The 21,128-nt window shown below is 39.9% G+C and overlaps 1 protein-coding gene across 6 annotated transcripts in view; it reads right to left on the bottom strand.

Annotated features, from left to right (window-relative positions):
• The window catches only part of LOC122561080 (protein prune homolog 2-like), a 424,382-nt gene that overhangs the window by 17,552 nt on the left and 385,702 nt on the right, over positions 1-21,128 (bottom strand). For all 6 annotated transcript variants that reach the window (XM_043712461.1, XM_043712468.1, XM_043712477.1 and 3 more), the window contains 3 exons: positions 11,146-11,277; positions 9,727-9,813; positions 6,752-6,850 (listed from right to left, as the gene is read on the bottom strand). In XM_043712461.1, coding sequence (XP_043568396.1) covers positions 6,752-6,850; positions 9,727-9,813; positions 11,146-11,277 — 318 coding nt within the window. The remainder of the gene's footprint in view (positions 1-6,751; positions 6,851-9,726; positions 9,814-11,145; positions 11,278-21,128) is intronic.

A 21,128-nucleotide genomic window follows, 5' to 3' on the forward strand; every position in this document is an offset into this window, starting at 1 on the left:
ATAGGGTAAATAGGCAAAGTCTTTTCCCAGGACTAGAGGGCATAGGTTTAGGGTGAAAGGGGAAAGATATAAAAGAGATCTGCAGAGCAACCTTTTCACACAGAGAGGGGTAGGTGTATGGAATGAGCTGCCAGAGGGACTGGTGGAGGCTAGTACAATTGCAACATTTAAGAGGCATTTGGATGTGTATATGAATAGGAAGGGTTGGAGGGATATGGGCTGGGTGCTGGCAGGTGGGACTAGATTGGGTTGGGATATCTGGTCGGCATGGACACTTGGACCAAAGCGTCTGTTTCCATGCTGTATATCTCTATGACTCTATGCATTTTCTCTTTATAGAAAGACTGCACTGTCTTTGAAAAGTTTGATGGTAGCTCTGGCGGTGACAGCAACTCAACAGCAAATCACACAAAGCATGCAACAAGGCATTGATGAAGTAAATATCAAAAGCATCAGGAACAAAACCAATCTGCAATGCTTGGTGGAATCTGGCATTTTATGTTAAGATGGAGGACATCGGGAATGAATTACTCATTCAGGTACTGAATCCTGTAATTAGTTAAAACATTCAGGTATTAGTTTTTACATTTAATGAGACTAATATATAATTTTTAAAGTAAAACAATCATTTACTTCCTTATCAGTTAGTTAATTTCTTTAGTATTTGTTAAGAATAAGGCTGCAAGTGTTACTTGAAATGGTCTTTAATGCAGCTGAGGTGGCTCATAATTATTGCTCATTAAGTTTCCCACAAAAGACTAAAGGTTTATTTTAAATTTACTCCAGTGAGGAAATCTGACCACACAAAAAAACTAAATTATAGATTTACCTATTTCCTTAAACCTGAATATAATAATCGATTATGTATCTAAGGGCAGGTGGTGGCTTGCTGATAACACTATTGGACTAGTAATCCAAAGATCGAGACTAATGTTTTGAGGTCATGGGTTTAATCCAGCTGGTAGAATTGACATTTAATTAATAAATCTGAAATTGAAAGCTAATTGCTGTGATGGTGACCAGGAAAGTAGTTGAGAAAACCCACCTGGCTCAATAGTATTCTTTAGGGAAGGAAATCAGCCCTTCTTTACCCATGATGGCTTATGTGTGCCTCCAGGCCCACAGCAATATAGTTGATGCTTAGCTGTCCTTTAAAATAATCCAGGAAGCCATTTTAAGGACAATTAGGGATGGGCAACAAATGCTGACCTTGGCAGTGATTCCCATATTACATGAAAGAATTAAAACAACCTTGATTCTTCTCTTTGTGCCAGTTAGTGCACTAAAGCTTTAAGAGTCTAATCAGTGATTACATTTTACAGAAGAATCTCTGCATCTATTTATTAGTAAAGAAAATAGCTTCAAATCTCTAAAATTTGTCTTTCATGTATATTACAATAACAGAGTAGGAAACACAAGTAAAATACAAAAAAACGTGAATAAAGTTAAGCCTTTATCAGACAGAAGGATGCTGTTCTAAGTGGATTGTACATTATGTAGCACCCAGAAAAACACGGACCCATTAAAATTCTACAGAATAACTAGGAACCCAATTGGTTAGATAGTTCACTGTTGATAGACGTTGTATTTTCTTTTCAGTGATGACAGAATGGTGCTAACATCAGGGTCAAACAGTGAAGAACTCTAGCTGTAATCTGCTTATGTCATTGAAGCAGACCTTAACCAGAGAAGCTTTGAAACAGGATAATAGTTATAATGTTAGTGAGCTAACATAGCAACTGTGGTCCTTGGACAATATAAAGCCAAAGATATAAAACAGGAAGAGGATGGAGTTTCAGGATTATGTTCACATCCAATTAAACTATCATAAAGGCTTTAGTATTCGGGCACCAGATAGTACTCATAGAAACAAGAATCAGATAACAATCTGAAGCACACAAATGCATGTGTGTCAAGCGCTAATACCCAGCAAGTATAAGCAGAAAGATGTGATTTTATGGCTTGGAATAAATATTCTGGACAGTATCCAAAACTATTCATGTTTTAAAAGAAAGAAGTTGTTTAACAGAAACAGTATCTTACATACTAAAATGAGAAAATACACAGAAGTCTAACATCCCTGCAGTCAGACTGCAAGAGGAAGAAGCATTTTAAGAAAATGGTAACAAAGCAATTATATTACTGAAGAAGTAATCCAGAGACTTTACTGCCCTGGAGACATCAACTCAAACTCCATCACAGCAGTTAAGAATTTATATTCAGTTAAATGAATGCATCTGGAATTAAAAAGTGAGGATCATTAAGACTGACCATAAAATGGCTATACTGTCATTAAAGAATACCCATTTTAGAGAATGAAATCTGGCATCCTTACAATATGACGACTCTGATTCCACACAACCAATATGGTTGACTATTCATTCTCCTCTGAAAACAGATTAGAAAGCCACTCAGTTGGACTAATCTGCTACAAAGCTGTGTGCACCCTCAAGCTCCTGTGCCTGCTTTGGGTTGTGATTTGGAAATGCCGGTGTTGGACTGGGGTGTACAAAGTTAAAAATCACACAACACCAGGTTATAGTCCAACAGGTTTAATTGGATGCACACTAGCTTTCGGAGCGACGCTCCTTCATCAGGTGATAGTGATGAAGGAGCGACGCTCCGAAAGCCAGTATACATCCAATTAAACCTGTTGGACAATAACCTGGCGTTGTGTGATTTTTTTTGCTTTGGGTTGAATACTGAGACGTCTGACACTGCATAGGTTGTCACTGAACTTTTTTCACATACTCCACAGCTTGCCATCTCCTGGCAGCTTCTGCAGACTACAGCCATGGCAGCTTGACATCCTGCCCCCATTCAAAAAAAGGAAATCTCTTTCCTCCCTCATTGATCTCAAGGTCCTCCTTATGATCAATGAGAGAAATAAAAGGCAGCCCTAGAATGTCTGCCTTCTGCCTATTTCAGAAGTCCTGGTTGTTTAAATGTGGCCTGCATTTATTCAGTTCCGCCTTCGTTCCCACCCTTGCAGCTGTTAATTGGCCACTTGACCTGATCTCCAGTCAATCAGCACCCCTCCTCAACCAAAATTACATGCTATAGTTTTCACTTCTATGGCAGAGTCAGGAACGGTCTCAAAGTTGGCTTCTTGCTCAGAAGGTAAAAAAAAAAGGCCTGTTTCATGAACATGTGGCAACTTGGTACAAAGAAAGGTTGTCCTATAAACTAGTCAAACAACAGTCAGAACTAGCCACACCTCTTCTAATATAACTAAAAGAATGACATTCGCAATGACTATTTCGTCAAGAGAAGTGGAACCACTGCTCCCTGACATTCAACAGATCATCATTTTAGGATTTACTTTCAACCTCCAGGGAGTCACCAGAAACCTAAATGGGCAGAAGACTACAAGCGCATGTCAGAGTCTCTGAATTCTGTGCGAACTAATTCAACATCAACTAGGACAAAGCAGCCATTGATTGGCATTGCATTTCCCACTTTAATCATTCATTCCCTTCACCATGGTGTATCATGCACTTTGTATCATCGATAAAATGGTGTTTAGCAACTTCCTACGACAAATTCAAAAGCAGTTCCCAAACTAAAACTATCAACTAGGATGAGAAGAAGAATAGGGCCTCCAGGCTACACTAATCTTTAGTAGGAAATATTTCACAGCTCCTTCATTGCTGCTGAATTAAAATCCTGGAACTACCTCATTAACAGTTCTGTAGCACTTGCTTCACCACACGGGCTGTAGCAGTTCAAGAAACAATTTCATTACTCCTTTCCAAGTGCAATTAGGAGCTAGTAATAAATCCAATTGTCCCTTCAATGTCCACATCCCATGAATGTATGCAGAGAAACACTTTCAGGATATGTTTGCCATGCATTGATGATTTAAAGTTAAAGGGTAGAAATTATGGATGAACCTTAAGATGTAATATTAATGCAGTGATAGAAAATCCTTCTTTTGCATATTTTAAGTAAGGGCAATAACACACTAGATAGAATAATTTGAAAGCATTTATACAAGCTCTTACATTTATGCTGTCAAACTATGACTGCATCATTATTAATCTAATCCCAAATAAATTAGTAAATTACCAAACTAGATACTATTACTTTTCTCAATATTAGTTAATTCATGGAATGCAGAATTAGATATGTCTGATTTTTACCTACCAATCCAGTGTCTTGTAAGTCTCTCCTTATAAGCGTAGTAAGATTTTTTTAAAATCAGCCAGTTTAGAGAAGTATTACACGCTTAGGAAGCAGATGGGATTTGAAGCTGGGTCTCTGGTCTAGAGGTAGGGACATTACCACTGCTCCTTTTTAAGTGTCTTAAGTATTTAATGAAACAATGCCCTTCACCTGTTTGTCTTACCAATAAAAAACACAAGTAATAAACATCATTTCTGAAGGCAAACTGATAAGACATCAGTTAATAAATGTGCATACTTTAATAACAGTTCACTGTTAAATTATGTTGAAGGCTGAGGGGTGACCTTATAAAGGTTTATAAAATCATGAGGGGCATGGATAGGAAAAATAGACAAAGTCTTTTCCTTGGGATGGGACAGTCCAGAACTAGAAGGCATAGCTTTAGTGTGAGAGGGGAAAGATATAAAAAGAGACCTGAGGGACAACATTTTCCAACAGAAGGTGGTACATGTATGGAATGAGCTGCCAAAGAAAGTGGTGGAAGATAGTACGATTGCAACATTTAAAAATACTCTGAATGGGTCTACGAATAGGAAGGGTTTGGAGGGATTTGGGCTGACAGTTGGGACTATATTGGGTTGGGATATCTGGTCGGCATGGACGAGTTGGACTGAACGGTCTGTGCTGTACATCTCTATGACTCTATTTGCCCAGCCTATTCAACCTCTCCCTATAGCTCAAATCCTCCAACTCTGGCAATGTGCTTGTAAATCTTTTCTGAACCCTTTCAGGTTTCACAATATCTTTCCAATATGAAGGAGACCAGATTTGCATGCAATGTTCCAAAAGTGGCCGAACCAATGCCTTGTACAGCCGCAACATGACCTCCCAACTCCTGTACTCCATACTGACCAATAAAGGAATGCACACCAAACGCATTCTTCACTATCCTATCTACCTGCGACTCCACTTTCAAGGAGCTATGAACCTGCACGCCAAGGTCTCTTTGTTCAGCAACACTCCCCAGGACCTTACCATTTAAGTGTATAAGTCCTGCTAAGATTTGCTTTCCCAAAATGCAGCACTTCATATTTATCTAAATTCATCTGCCACTTCTCAGCCCATTGGCCCATCTTGATTAGATTAGATTAGTTACAGTGTGGAAACAGGCCCTTCGGCCCAACAAGTCCACACTGACCCACCGAAGCGCAACCCACCCAGACACATTCTCCTACATTTACCCCTTCACCTAACACTAAGGGCAATTCACCTGACCTGCACATTTTTGGACTGTGGGAGGAAACCCACGCAGACACGGGGAGAATGTGCAAACTCCACACAGTCAGTCAGTCGCCTGAACCCGGGTCTCTAGCGTTGTGAGGCAGCAGTGCTAACCACTGTGCCACCATGCCACCCCCTTTCTGATCAAGATCCCTTTGTAATCTAAGGTAACCTTCTTTGCTGTTAATTTTGAAATATTTTTAGTTCCCTTTTTTTTCCCTGACACGACAATATTTGACTGACAGGTAAGGGAGTAATTGATTTCTACTTTGTGGTCCAGAAATAATTGAGTGGAAAATGGAACCTTTCCCATTTTTCCCTTACTTGTACTTCGTATCTCTGCTAAATCTCTTCACTCAGAGTGAGAATGGAGTTGTGGAATGCCATGTGTAATCTGTAGGGAATGCTTGTGGTTAACATTACATGCTGTAAAGTTGTGTATGAACAGACCACAGTAATAAACTGCTGGAAAATTGTTTCTGCATTGCTATTCTTAAAAGTTCAGGTTTAGTATTGGAATAAAACCAATGATATAAGTCCTCTGATTGCAACATGATTATCTATAAGGAAGAGGAAGATTCCCTTTGTGTAAAAGGTTTATCAATGTGCTAAGTGATACCCATGAAAAAACTGTTTTAATAGATAGCATGTTCTTGACATTTTGTCAATCCTAAAGTCCATACACAAAATGTGAATTTACTTAAGTGTCGTAAACCTTATTTTTCTGATTAAGATTGGTAGATACAGTGCACTCAACTTTTACACCAACTCTTTCACATCATCACTTCAAATAACAACCTCCTAGAGTTGGACTTTAAGAAAAAGCTGGGCTCCATGAACGTATTTTTCAACCACAATAGAAAAAAACAGAAACTATAGCAATGCAAGAAAATTCAGTTTATAAGCATAATATTCTGAGGAGGAAACATAATTAGCTAAGAAGTGTTTGAGTTATTAACTGTAGAGGAAAATAAGTAATGCAACAAAATGAACAAATCTATCGCTGCAGTTTGGATTCCTGCAAATCTAATGATTATGGTTCTGTATAGAATAGTATACTTTTCACAATTTATAAACATAAAATAAACATTGTTCACTAGTTGCCTTAATATCAGATATATGGCAATGTATTCCAGTCTGTTCAAATTCACTTTCAAATTGATTTTGAAGAGTACACGAAAGATAGACACTATAAAGCATTACAAATGGAATTATCTACAGTAGATCTTGAATAATACAATTGCCAAAGTTTGTGATAAGCAAGGTAAAAATGTCAGTTTTATACACTTTGCTAATAATATTAAACACATGAATCAACCAAATACATATGAAATACATTACTCACTTTTTGATAGTGTCTGGAATCTGAACATGCTGCATGGGGATGAGTTCCTCCAGCTCAGCCAGGCTACTGACATATCTCACCTTACTGCTGAATTTTGAACTGATGAAAATAATTCAAAACCATTGTTATATCTTTCAAAGCATAAAGATAAACATTACAAAGCAGTCGTTGCCCAAACATTTTATAAAGTAAGTTTACTTTCACCAGGAATTCAGGTATTTGTTGTTTCCAAAGTGTTCCATAACATTCTCAAAAGTAATCAATGACCACTTGAGGAAATTGTCCCACCTTCATTGTTGCTCTACTGATTTAAAATTAATGTAAAAATCTATACATGAAATCCTCCAAGGTTACATATATTTAGAACATGACTTGATTGCAGCATAGAGTCATGGGGGTTGTACAGCACAGAAACAGACCATGCCAACCAGATATTCTAAATTAATCTATCCCGTTTGCCAGCACTTGGTCTACATCCCTCTAAATCATTCCTATCCGTGTACCCATCCTTCAAATGTTGGAATTGTACCAGACTCCTCCACTTCCTCTGTCAGCTCATTCCATACATGCATCACCCTGTGTGTGAAAAAATTGCTCCTTAGGTCCCTTTTAAATCTTTCCCCGCTTACCTTAAGCTTATGCCTTCTAGTTTTAGACTTTACTATCCTGGGGAAAAGACCTTGAGACTATTCACCCTATTCATGCCCCTCAATTTTATAAACCTATATAATGTCATTCCCTCAGCCTCCAACACTTCAGGGAAAACAGCACTAGTCTATCAGCTCTCCCTATTGCTCAAACCCTCCTAACCCTGGCAATATCCTTGTAAATCTTTTTTGCACCCGCTCAAGTTTAACAACATATTTCCTATAGCAGGGAGACCAAAATTGAATGCGGTATTCTAAAAGTGGCCTAACAAATGTCCTATACAGCCGTAATATTACACCCCAACTCCTATACTCAATGCCCTGACCAATAAAAGTATATCAAATGCCTTCTATCCTGTCTACTTGTGACTCCACCTTCAAGGAACTATGAACGTGCACCCTAAAGTCTCTTTGCTCTGCAACACTCTTGAGGACTCTACCAATAAGTGTGCAAGTCCTGCTTTAATTTGCTTTCCCAAAATACAATACCTCACATTTATCAAAATTAAACTCCATCGGTCACTCTTCAGCCCACCAGACTGCCAGACTAAGATTAGTAGTTGAGAATATGTGTGTTTAAGAAAAAAGGAAATAGAAGCAACAAAGCCCTGTGGCCTCTCAAGCCTATTCTCTAACAGCCAATTTGAATCTGACCCTAACTCCAATTTTTAACCTGCCTCCTATAACCCTTGACCTCCTTGAAGATCAAAATCTAGCCAACTTGGTCTTGAAAATACTCAAGCAGCAGCTTTCATTGCTCTTTAGTGTAGAGAATGTAAAAAGATTAACAAGCCTCAAAAAAGAAATTTCTCTCCATTTCCATCTTAGATTAGAAAGATCTTATTTTAAACCGTGTCATCTAGTCCTAGATTGCCCCAAGAGGGGAAACATCCTCTCAGCATCCTCCCTGTTAAGTTGCCTCAGAATCCTACATATTTCAATAAAACACCTCTCAGTTTTCTAAATTTTAATGAATATAGGCTCAAACTGCTACACCATTCATAGAATCCCTACAGTCTCGAAACAAGCGATACAGCCCATCAAATCAACACCCTCTGAACAGCATACCACCCACACCCATACTCCAAACCAGTCCCTATAACCTTTCATTTTCCATGGCCAATCCACCTCGCCTGCACATCTTTGGACTATGGGGGGAACCAGAGCACCCAGAAGATGCCTATGCAGACACAAGGAGAATGTACAAACTCCACACAGACTGTCACCGAAAGGTGGAATTGAAAGCAGGTCCCTAATGTTGTGAGGCAGCGGTGCTAACCATTGAGTCGCTATGCCGCTCCATTACTCATCTGACTAACTTTTCCCTCGTGAACCTTCTCTAAACTGCCTGCAATCCCAGTATATCCCAGCTCAGTAAGGAAGTCAAAACCATACAGTTTACTCTAGGTACAATCTCAATGCAACAAAGGCTAACATTTCCTTTGCTTCCAATTATTTGCTGTACTTGCATAGTAACTTTGTGGTGATTCAAGTACAGTTCCCTCACTACCAATTCATTGTAGTCTCTTTCCATTTAATGGATATCCCTCTTTTCTTCCCACCAAACTGTATATCCTCACATTTTACCACATTATCCTCCAACACTCAAATTCTTGTTCATTCATTTAATCTATTTCCATATGCCCCTCTTCTGGGTGGTATTTAATGGAGCCTTAGTGAATCCAGGCATCTATAGGTGCCTACTATTGGTTTGATATGCCACCTGAGATATGATGGAACAATTTTGCTGAACTATGTTTAACACATAGCTTCTTCAGCAGTGACATAATTTATCTAGAATTTCATTAATGACCTTTGGGGAAGGAAGCTGCCATCCTTACCTAGTCTGGCCTATATGTGAATCTAAACTCACCAACAATGACTCTTATACTGTCCTCTGGGTAATTAGCGATGGGCAATAAATGCTGGCATAGCCAGTGATGCTCTCATCCCTTGAATGAATAAAAATAAAAGATTAGTGTTCAGGAATGCTATATACAGAAGTTCTGTGCTCTAAGTATAGACAAATCTTACTCCTGAACCATGTCCTGGAGAAACATAGGATACTGGGTACAGACAAGATGTCAGAAGTCATAGAATTACACAAATTAAACAGCAAAGTGGCATGGAGGTGGTTTTCTTCTGTATAAATTTAATTTAGTCCCAATTTAATCTGTAGTAATAAAAAAATTGTGACACCTCTAAGTATTTCTGTAATGATAAATAAATATCTATGCTGGTTACAGATATCCATAAAAAGTGAATATTTATATGCTTAATATTTGTTCATCTCTCTGAATATCACATAGGAAAACCGTACCAACCTACCTAATGAATGGCCGAGTGACTGCAAGGATCGTCCTGATAAACCATGATGGATGCACAATTATAAATGATTTCAGATTCTTCCTCAACCTGTGATGAAAAATTCTCTCAATAATATACTAACACCTCATAAGCATGTAACATTTTCACCACTTCCCAATGTTCTGTTCTCAATGGAAAGAAGAAGGGTAAGAGGGGATTTTATAGAGACATACAAGATGATCAGAGGATTAGATAGGGTAGACAGTGAAAGTCTTTTTCCTAAGATGATGACCGTCAGCTTGTACAAGGGGGCATAAGTACAAAATGAGGGGTGATAGATCCAAGACAGATGTCAGAGGCAGGTTCTTTACTCAGAGAGTGGTAAGGGTGTGGAATGCCCTACCTGCCAATGTAATCAACTCAGCCACATTAGGAAGATTTAAACAATCCTTGGATAATCACATGGATGATGATGGGATAGTGTAGGGGTCGAGCTGAGAATAGTTCACAGGTTGGCGCAACACCGAGGGCTGAAGGGCCTGTTCTGCGCTGTATTGTTCTATGTTCTATATTCCATGTTCATACAATTTTGTTATTTTAAATCATATTCTTAATCTGACAGCTATGGAAGCTTATTACATTGGTTTAGACACCTACAAATGGGATGAGAATTCAGAAAAAAAAATCAAGAAAATAATCTCTTTGACTAAATTAGAGACTGATGATACTGCGCATTCTAGTCAAAGGAGTATATTCAGTCAAATCAGCAATTCAACAAATTACTTTCTGCAGCTATTCTAACATTGCATGCTAGGTTGTTTATGTAATTATGGAAAGCTTTTAATAAGGTAATAGAAGCAAAAACATTGAGTTTACTCCAGATAAATTGGATTCCATGAAGAAATAGTACACTAGAGAAAGAAGCTTTATCTTTGGGAGAGTTTCTTTCTCTTTATCTTAGTCTTTTCTGGATCAAAGTAAGAAGGCGATTCCAATCAAATTTCCTTTAATTTATTATTGAAGACTGAAATTCAAAATGTAAAAGGTTGATATCAACTCAGCTTCTGACTCAAGTTTTCAATGCTATCAAAATAATAACATTGATGTGCTCAGTGCAATTTGATGGTCTATCCTACATGCACTGACAACAGCCCAAGAGAGATAGTAACTACTGTTCATTACAGAGCTCAGACTAATCACTGATTGAGTTCAGTGGGTAACCACAGCTCTATTCACTTGGTCTTCAGGTTGATATGACTACATAAGATTGAAAAGAGAAAAGCTAATGTTAGCACCCAGCACTTGCATTTAGGGCTGGTGTTTAGGTGCTCCTTCTGCTAAACCCCAAGAAATTTCTGATGGTTCTGTTGGAATTACAGTAAGGAGGCTTACTCTGTACTGGAGAGGTTGATTGTAATGTTAATAATGAAAAATACTTGCCTTCTGTCAATCATTTGATAGCACCTTTTCATCCAGCTAAAACCTGGCATTTTTCGCCGTGGAGTAGCTCCATTTAGATAAATGATCATGTAGTCCTCAGCTACCAAGAGTTCTAAGGTACTGATCACATACCTGTGGTCGAAGAAAAAAATGGTTTTGTTTGAGTGAATTTTAAAAATTGCATTTGTGATGACATATGTCTTTAAGAGGTGTATTTTGCCCTTTTTTTTTAAAATGAAGAAAGATTGAGACAGAGGTAATGAACTGTCTGTTCAAAGCCAATAAACTAAAGTTTGTGAGGCCTTGAGTTTTTTTTTTAAGAAGCTGGAACAATACAAGCAGCCTGAATGGGTGGGGTCAAGCTCCCACAGAACTAGGATTTTTAGTTTTAGCTTTCAGCAATTGTTAAGGTCTAGAAGCTGGATGTGGAAGCTCTTATTTCTCTCTTTGTTATAGCGAAAAGCTGGGATTATCTCCCTACTACTAGAATTGCATATGAGAAAATCCATTTCACTGAATTTACCTTCAGTGGTAGTGGTGGTATGAGGAGTAATTTTGAGGATTACAGGATGATTGACTGGGTGGTTGACAGTGAGGAGAAAGAACCTAGGTTACAGGCAGATATAGACAGGTTAGCCAGATTGATGGATCAATGCCAGATGGAATTTGAACCTGATAATGTTTGGTGATTCATTTGAAACAGATAATAAGTAAAGAGAGTACTCGATGAATGGTAAAACACATGCAATGAACACTCTATGCTTCTGCAAGCCAGTGACACTGTCTGGTGAAGAGAGATTAAGGAATAGCAAGTCCTAGCAAGGCATAAGCATAATTTCATCATTGAATTACCTTCCCAGTCTTTTCCTTTGTGCATAACACCAATTTCCTTTGTGTGTCCTAGTCTGTTGTAAATGTTGGTTTCTGGAAGAACTCCGGCTCAGAGTAAATGAGCTAGAGTCTGAGCTTCAAACACTGCAACACATCAGGGAGGGGAAAGAGTTTTCTGGACTCTGTTTGAGGAGACAGTCACACCCATTAGACTAACTAATTCTAATTCAGCCAGAAGTCAGGAACAGCAGACTATGGCTGAAAGTGAGGCAGATACAGGGATCCAGGAGGTAGAGTTGCAGAGCCTCAGCCCTTACCCTTGTCCAACGGGTTCAAGAGTTTTGCTCCCTGTGTGGGGGAGAATGGGGACTGCAGGGAGATGAGCCAACTGACCACAGCACCGTGGTGCAGGGAGCCATTCAGGTGGGGGGGGGGGGGGGGGGGGGGAGAGAAGAGAAATTTTATTGTAATTGGGGATAGTACAGTTAGGGGCATAGATACTGTTCTCAATAAGCAGGATCGAGAATCCCGAATGTTGTGTTGCCTGCCTGGTGTTCGACTTCGGGATATCTCATCTGGGCTGCAGAGGAACTTTGAGTAGGAGGGTAAAGATTCAGTGGTTGTGGTCCACATAGGTACCAACAACATAGAAAAGACTAGGGCAGAGATTCTGCTAACAGAATATGAACACATAAATTAAAAAGCTGAACCAAAAAGGTAATAATCTCTGGATTACTACCTGAGCCACAAAGCTAATTGGCAAAGTGTCAATAACATTAAGCAGGTAAATGAGTGGCTCAAAGATTGGTGTGGGAGGAATGAGTTGGAATTCACGGGACATTAGCACCAGTATTGGGTCAGAAGGGATGGGACAGTCTTCATCTGAACCAAGCTAGGACCAGAGTCCTAGTGAATCGCATAACTAGGACTATAGGCAGGGTTTTAAACTAAATGTGTGGAGGAGGCATGTATGTGTCTATGTGGAGACAAGAGGTGATAGGGAAAATTAGAAAACCCGAATTAAAAGAGAAGTTAAGACTGCAGAACAAAGGAGAGATTATTAAAATCTCCAGCACAGACACGAATAGGACAGAATATTTGGAAAGGGTTAGCAATCAAATTTCAAGTACATTGGCCAAACGAATGATAATGAGAAGAGGGATGGTTAATATAGCACTCAAGGCGTTATATCTGAATGCACGCAGTATAAGGAATAAGGTAAATGAGCATGTGCCGCAGATCGAAATTGGCAAGAATAATGTGGTGGGCATCACGGAGACATGGCTACAATGGAATCAGGATTGGGAGCTGAATATTCAAGGAGATATATCCAATCAAAAAGATAGGCAGGTGGGCAGAGGAGGTTGGGTTGCCCTATTAGTAAAAATGAAATTAAATCAATATTAAGAAATGAAGGAGGGTCAGATGGTGTAGAGTCTGTGTGGGCAGAATTGAAAAACTGCAAAGGTTTAAAAAAAAATATTTGGAGTCACGTATAGGCCTCCAAACAGTAGTTGAGCTGGAGCACAAGATGCACAAGGAGATAGAAAAGGTGTGTAGGAAAGGCAAAGTTACAGTGATCATGGGGCATTTCAATGTGCAGGTGTACTGGGAAAATCAGGTTGGTAGTGGCTCACAAGAAAAGGAATTTGTGGAATGTTTACGAGATGGCTTTTTGGAGCAGCTTGTGGTGGATTCCTCTCGTGAACAGGCAATTTAGTGATGTGCGATGAGGCAGACTTGACAAGGGAGCTTAAGGCGAAGGATATCTTCGGAAGCAGTAATCATAACATAATCGAATTTACTCCTCAATTTGAGAGGGAGAAGATAGAATTAGAGGTAACAGTATTTCAGCTGAACAAAGGCAACTATAGAGGCATGAGGGAGGAGCTGGACAGAATTGACTGGGAGAGAAGCCGAACAGGAAAGACAATGGAACAGAAATGGCAGGGGTTTCTGGGGGTAATTCAGGAGACACAACAGAGATTCATTCTGAGGAAAAAGAAGCATGGTACAGGGAGGATGAGGCAGCTATGGCTGACTAAGGAAGTCAGGGATAGCATTAAAGCAAAAGAGAAAATTTATAATGTGGCGAAGAACAGTGGGAAACCAGAGGATTCAAAAGTTTACAAAGATCAACAAAAAAAAAAGGAAAAGATTAAATAGGAGAGTATGCTAGCCACTAATATCAAGGAAAACTGTAAGAATTTCTTTAGAAACATAAAGGGCAACAGAGAGGCAAAAGCGGACATTTGGCCATTGGAAAATGATGCAGGAGAGATGGTAGTGGGGAACAAGGAAATGGTTAAGGAACTGAATAATTACTTCACATCAGTCTTCACAGAGAAACAAGTTAATTCCCAAAAATTCAAAACGGAGGGTATGGTGAGCTGAGTACGGCGGCCACCACCAAGAAAGAGGTGCTAGAAAAACGGAATTGCCTGAAGGTGGATAAATCACTTGGACCAGATGGACTACACCCCAGCTTTCTAAGGGAGATAGCTGGAGAGATAATGGAGGCATTAGTGGTAACCCTTCGGGTATCACTAGAATCAGGAAGGGTCCCAGAGGACTGGAAAATCACTAACATAACACCCCTGTTTAAAAAGGGAGTAAGTCAGAAGACAGAAAATTACCCTAACCTCGGTCGTGGGTAGGATATAGAATCCTGAATCCTGATTTCTGAATACTTGGAAGTGAATGGTAAAATAGGGCAGAGTCAGCATGGTATCATCAAGGGTTTTCCATGTCTGACAAATCTGCTGGAACTCTTTGAAGATTTTACAAAATTATGAGGGGCATGGATAGGGTAAATAGGCAAAGTCTTTTTCCTGGGGTCGGGGAGTCCAGAACTAGAGGGTATAGATTTAGGATGAGAGGTGAAAGATATAAGAGAGACCTACAGGGCAACGTTTTCATGCAGAGGGTGGTACGTGTATGGAATGAGTTGCCAGAGGAAGTGGTGGAGGCTGGTACAATTGCAACATTTAAGAGGCAATTGGATGGGTATGAAGGGATATGGGCCGGGTGCTGGCAGGTGGGACTAGATTGGGTTGGGATATCTGGTCACATGACGGGTTGGACCGAAGGGTCTGTTTCCATACTGTATATCTCTGTGACTCTATGACTCTAAGTAACGAGCAGAATAGACCAAAGACAACCAATGGATGTTATCTACCTGGACTTCAAGAAGGCCTTTGACAAGGTGCCATACAGGAGGCTACTGAGTAAGATAAGGGCTTGTGGCATTAGAGGCAAGGTGCTAGCATGGACAATTGGCTGTCTGGCAGTAAGCAGAGAGTCGGAATAAAAGGGTCCTTCTCAGGGTGACAGCCGGTGACAAGTGGTGTTCTGCAAGGTTCAGTGTTGGAACCACAACTTTTCACTTTATACATTAGTGATCTAGATGAAAGAATTGAGGGCATTCTGGCTAAGTTTGCAGATGTTACAAAGATAAGTAGAGGGGCAGATAGCATTGAGAAGGCAAGGAACCTGCAGAAGGATTTGGACAGGTTAGGAGAGTGGGCAAAGAAGTGACAGATGGAATACAACGTGGGAATGTGTGACGTCATGGACTTTGGGAGGAAGAGGAGGCATGGACTATTTTCTAAATGGAGAGAAAATTCAGAAGTCTGAATGCATAGAGACTTGGGAGGAGGATTCTCCCAGGATATTCCAGGATTCTCTCAGGGTAAACTTGCAGGTTGAGTCAATAGTTAAGAAGGCAAATGCAATGATAGCATTTATTTTGAAAGGACTTGAATATAAAAGCAGAATTGTATGTCTGAGGCTCTAAAAGGCTCTGGTAAGGCCACATTTGGAGTACTGTGCACAGTTTTGGGCCCCATATCAGAAAGGATGTACTGGTCTTGGAGCGTGTTCAGAGGAGATTCATGAGAATGGCCCCAGGAATGAACAGCTTAACATATGAGGAACATTGGAGGACTGTAGGTCTATACTCGGTGGAGTTTAGAAGGTTGAGGGATGACCTAATTGAAGCTTACAAAATACTGAATGACTTGGACACGGCAGATGTTGGGAAGATGTTTCCATTGGTAGGAGAGACTGGGACTCGAGGGCACAGCCTTAGAGTAAAGAGAAGACTTTTTAGAAGGGAGATAAGCAGAAACATCTTCAGCCAGAGAGTGGTGAATCTATGGAATTCACTGCCACAGAAGACTATGGAGGCCAGGTCATTGAGTATCTTTAAGACAGAGAAAGATAGATTATTGATTCTAAAAGGGATCAAAGGTTATAGGGAGACAGCAGGAGAATGGGATTCAGAAGCTCATCAGCCATCACTGAATGGCAGATCAGACCCAATGTGCTGAATAGCCTAATTTCTGCTCCTATATCTTATGGTCCTATATCTGTATATGTGTGAAAGGCAAGTTTTATAAGAGGGTGAGAGTCTTAATTAGTAGAGTTACAGGTTGCCGGTTCACGACTGTCTATTTGTAACTAAAGTCTATTCACTTGTAATAAATAGTAATTCTCATTAAGTTTAGAAACGTAGTCCCTGCATTCTGTTAACCTGGGTATGAAAGACTTACACATTCAGGAATACTGCCACACTTCGATAAAATACTCAATTTTTTTGTTGACTCCAGAAATAGCAGGACTTGATTTCTAGCATGTTACACCAGTGAGGTGTGACAACTGCTTGAATATTATGAGAGTTTCTGACTCAACCACCTTTTCAGGCAGTGAATTCCAGACTTCACTAATGGCTGAGTTAAGAAGAAATTCTCCTCAGTTCCCAACCTCAGTATCGTCTCACTGGAGCAGCACATTGAAATTCAAGCCCTGTTATTCCGGGAGTTGTCGTAAAGGTTAACAATTTTATCAAGTACACAACGTCCCCAATGTACTTATCTGATAGACGCAGGTTAACAGAAAACATGGACTAGATTTCTGTAGTTAAGAAGAACTATCTTTTATTACAGATGGATTCTAACAACAGGCAGACACAACTGTGGTGATGTCATATAACTCTAATAATTACAAATCTAACCCCTTTTAAAATATTCCTCCACACCTACATACAGAGGGACAAAAAAACCCATTGGTGTTATAGGTGGGGTAAAATAAAAACTGAATAACATTTTAACTGTACAAGTCCTCAGAATGGATTGTTCATTCGTTTTCCACATCCTTCGGTTGTCTGGTCTTTTTCCTTAGGTGTATAGCAAATTAAAGAGTCAGGTGTGGTGGTTTTAATCTTATTAGAGGGTTAAATTAACATTTAATATTTCTTGCTCAACCCTCCTACAAAACTGGATTATACAGATGAACAATTTTGAGGAGAAACACAAGGGCAACAAGGCAGCACACAGATTGTTACAACACAGGAAGAGACCATTCTGTCAGCGATGGCTCTACCAGCTCTGTAAATAAGCAACTTACCCAGAGTTATTCCCCCAGATTCTCCATAAAGCCCTGCACCTTCACATTTTCCAGTTAACAATCCAATTCTCTCTTCAATGCCTCAATTAAACCTACCTCCACCATCTTCTCAGGCAATGCATTCCAGATTGCTGTGGCATCACTGCTTGTTTTTTTTGTCAATATTTGCTTGCTCTTATTCTTGATATTTCTAATAATGGAACATTTTTCCTCATTTAGTCTGTCCAGAACAATCATGCTTTTGAATATCATTATCAGATCTCCTCTTAACATTAGTTTCTCCAAGGAAAACTGTCCCAATTGGTCAACTATATCCACATAACAGAAATTTCTCTTTCCAAGGATATTTTTTTCCCAAATGTTTCTGTTCTGTCCTTAATGGCTTCACATTCTTCCCAAAATGTGGCACCCAGAAATGTACTTCAGCTGAGGCCAAATCATTGCACACACTTTTAACATAGTTTACTGTGCCCCTGTTAATAAAGTTGGGGAATTTAAATATTTTATTCGCCACTCCGCCTTGCTTTTCTGCCCAACTCCCACCTTTTGAGTTGTACCTCATATTTTGTATTGTTTCTCCACATTTTTCCTCCCAAGATTAACCACTTCACACCTCACAAAAGGAAAAGAATTATGGTATAGGTAAATTGCCATTGTATTATCAAACCATAGAGTTGTTCTCCCAATAGAGAGAAATAATTGGTGGTGGTTTAACCTGAGGGTCACAATGCTTCAGGCGAGAGAAGAGGTTGAGAAGGTGTGTACTTCATGATAACCACAGCGGTGCAGGAATTGAACCCACGCTACTGGTGGCTCTCTACATCACAAGTCAACTGTCCAGCCAACTGAACTAACCAGTCACCAATGACTTAAATGATTAGCTGGAAAACAGCAATCGGTATAGTAACAGAAGTGTTAAAAAAAGGATTCTGGGTAATCCAAGATGAAAGATGGGAAAAATTTCTGGCTGTAACAGCTGCTTTTGTTTTTGAGGTATTTTAGGTATTGGAGTTGATTTCCTTGAATTCCAGGAGCAGCAATTAAGGTTTTACATGCTGTTGCATTGTTTTGACTTTTTTCCCCAAAGTTCCAAAACAACAGGAGTTTTAAAAGGGAGAAGAATAGACAAAGTAAGCATATGATGAGGTCAGTGCAGGAGACAGACAGAGAGAAAGAAACTTAAATCACAGTGAACCTGCACAGTTACTGCCTTTGCTGCTTGAATTCATGTATTGCTAGACATCAGAGTGCGGCTGGGAAAATTAACAAACAGTGAAATTCACAACTGATCTTGGAGGAACGGTTGGGTGAAGTCATAGAACAGAAACAGGTAAATGTATTGTTTTAAGTGTGGCCTATAGAAAGTCTGCAGTAGTGAGTAGAATGGTTTCTTTCTTGATTATATGTTTTTTGAGATATGTCTCTTGATTAAACTTAAAATGTAAGCCATAACTATTCATTTAATCTGGGGGCAATATTTTGTAGAGGAATAAGACTGTGTTATTTTCTGGGTCTGTAGATTGTGAAGGAGCAAAAATGGCCTTTAGTAGAGTTATATGCGCTTCTTGTCAAACGTGGGAGTTTAACGATGAGTTTACGGGTTACTGCGGATTATATCTGCAATAAATGCTGTTGGTTGCGAATCCTATCAGATCAAATGAATCGGTTGGAGAGATAGTTAGAGGCAATGAGGAATTTGCAACAGCAATGGTACGTGTTGGATGGCAGTTATAGGAAGGGGCAAAGTCTCATACAGTCACATAGATGGGTTAACTCCAGAAAAGATAGAAGAGGTAAGGCAGCTAGTGCAGGAGTCTTCTGTGGCTATCCCCATTTCAAGTAAGTATGCTGTTTTGGAAAATGTAGGGGGTGATGGATTCACAGGGGAACGTAGCACGAACAGCCAAGTTTCTGGTATTGAGACTGGCTCTAATGCAACGAGGGTATGTTGGGTTCCGAAAGATCAATTGTGTTAGGGGACTCTATAGTCCGGGGCACAGACAGACGTTTCTGTGGCCAACAGCGAAAAATCAGAAAGATGTATTGCTTCCCTGGTGCCAGGATCAAGGATGTCTCAGAGAGGGTGCAGAATGTTCTCAACGGGGAGAGGGACCAGCAAGAGGTCATTGTCCACATTGGAACCAATGACATAGGAAGGGAAAAGGTTGAGATTCTGAAGGGAGATTACAGAGAGTTAGGCAGGAATTTAAAAAGGAGGTCCTCGAGAATAGTAATATCTGGATTACTCCTGGTGCTACGAGCTAGTGAGGGAAGGAATAGGAGGACAGAGCAGATGGCTGAGGAGAACAGAAGTGAGTCAAGCAGTCAGGGCAGGCAGGGACAAGGTAGGACTAATAAATTGAACTGCATTTATTTCAATGCAAGGGGCCTAACAGGGAAGGCAGATGAACTCAGGGCATGGTTAGGAACATGGGACTGGGATATCATAGCAATTACAGAAACATGGCTCAGGGATGTGCAGGACTGGCAGCTTAATGTTCCAGGATACAAATGCTACGGGAAGGATAGAAAGGGAGGCAAGAGAGGAGGGGGAGTGGCATTTTTGATAAGGGGTAGCATTACAGCTGTGCTGAGGGAGGATAGTTCCAGAAATACATCCAGGCGAGTTATCTGGGTGGAACTGAGAAATAAGAAAGTGATGATAACCTTATTGGGATTGCATTATAGGCCCTCTAATAGTCAGAGGGAAATTGAGAAACAAACTTGTAAGAGATCTCAGCTATCTGTAAGAATAATAGGGTGGTTATGGTAGGGGCTTTTAACTTTACAAACATAGACTGGGACTGCCATTGTGTTATGGGTTTAGATGGAGAGGAATTTGTTAAATGTGTACAAGAAAATTTTCTGACTCAGCATGTGGGTGTACCTACTAGAGAAGGTGCAAAACTTAGCCAACTGTTGGTAAGTAAGGCAGGGCAGGTGACTGAGGTGTCAGTGGGGGAGCACTTTGGAGCCAGCGACTATAATTCTATTAGTTTTAAAATAGTGATGGAAAAGGATAGACCAGATCTAAAAGTTGAAGTTCTAAATTGGAAAAAGGCCATTTTGACGGTATTAGGCAAGAACTTTCAAAAAGCCAATTGGTTGCAGATGTTCGCAGGTAAAAGGACAGCTAGAAAATGGGAAGCCTTCAAAAATGAGATAACGAGAATCCAGAGAAAGTATATTCCTGTTAGGATGGAAGGGAAGGCTGGTAGGTATAGGGAATGCTGGATGACTAAAGAGGATTTGAGGGTTTGAGGGTTTGTTTAAGAAAAAGGAGGAAGCATATGTCAGGTATAGACAGGATAGATCGAGTGAATCCTTAGAAAAGTGTAAAGGCAGTGGGAGTATACTTAAGAGGGAAATCAGGAGGGCAAAACGGGGACATGAGATAGTTTTGGCAAATAGAGTTAAGGAGAATCCAAAGGATTTTTACAAATACATGAAGGACAGTTGGGTAACTAGGGAGAGAATAGGGCCCCTCAAAGATCAGCAAGTCAGCCTTTGTGTGGAGCCGCAGAAAATGGGGGAAGATACTAAACGAGTATTTTGCATCAGTATTTACTGTGAAAAAGGACATGGGACGATATAGAATGTAGGGAAATAGATGGTGACATCTTGCAAAATGTCCATATTACAGAGGAGGAAGTGCTGGATGTCTTGAAATGCATAATGGTGGATAAATCCCCAGGACCTGATCAGGTGTACCCTAGAACTCTGTGGGAAGCTAGAGAAGCGATTAC

Source organism: Chiloscyllium plagiosum, chromosome 2, assembly GCF_004010195.1.
Source record: "Chiloscyllium plagiosum isolate BGI_BamShark_2017 chromosome 2, ASM401019v2, whole genome shotgun sequence".
Lineage (NCBI taxonomy): Eukaryota > Metazoa > Chordata > Chondrichthyes > Orectolobiformes > Hemiscylliidae > Chiloscyllium > Chiloscyllium plagiosum.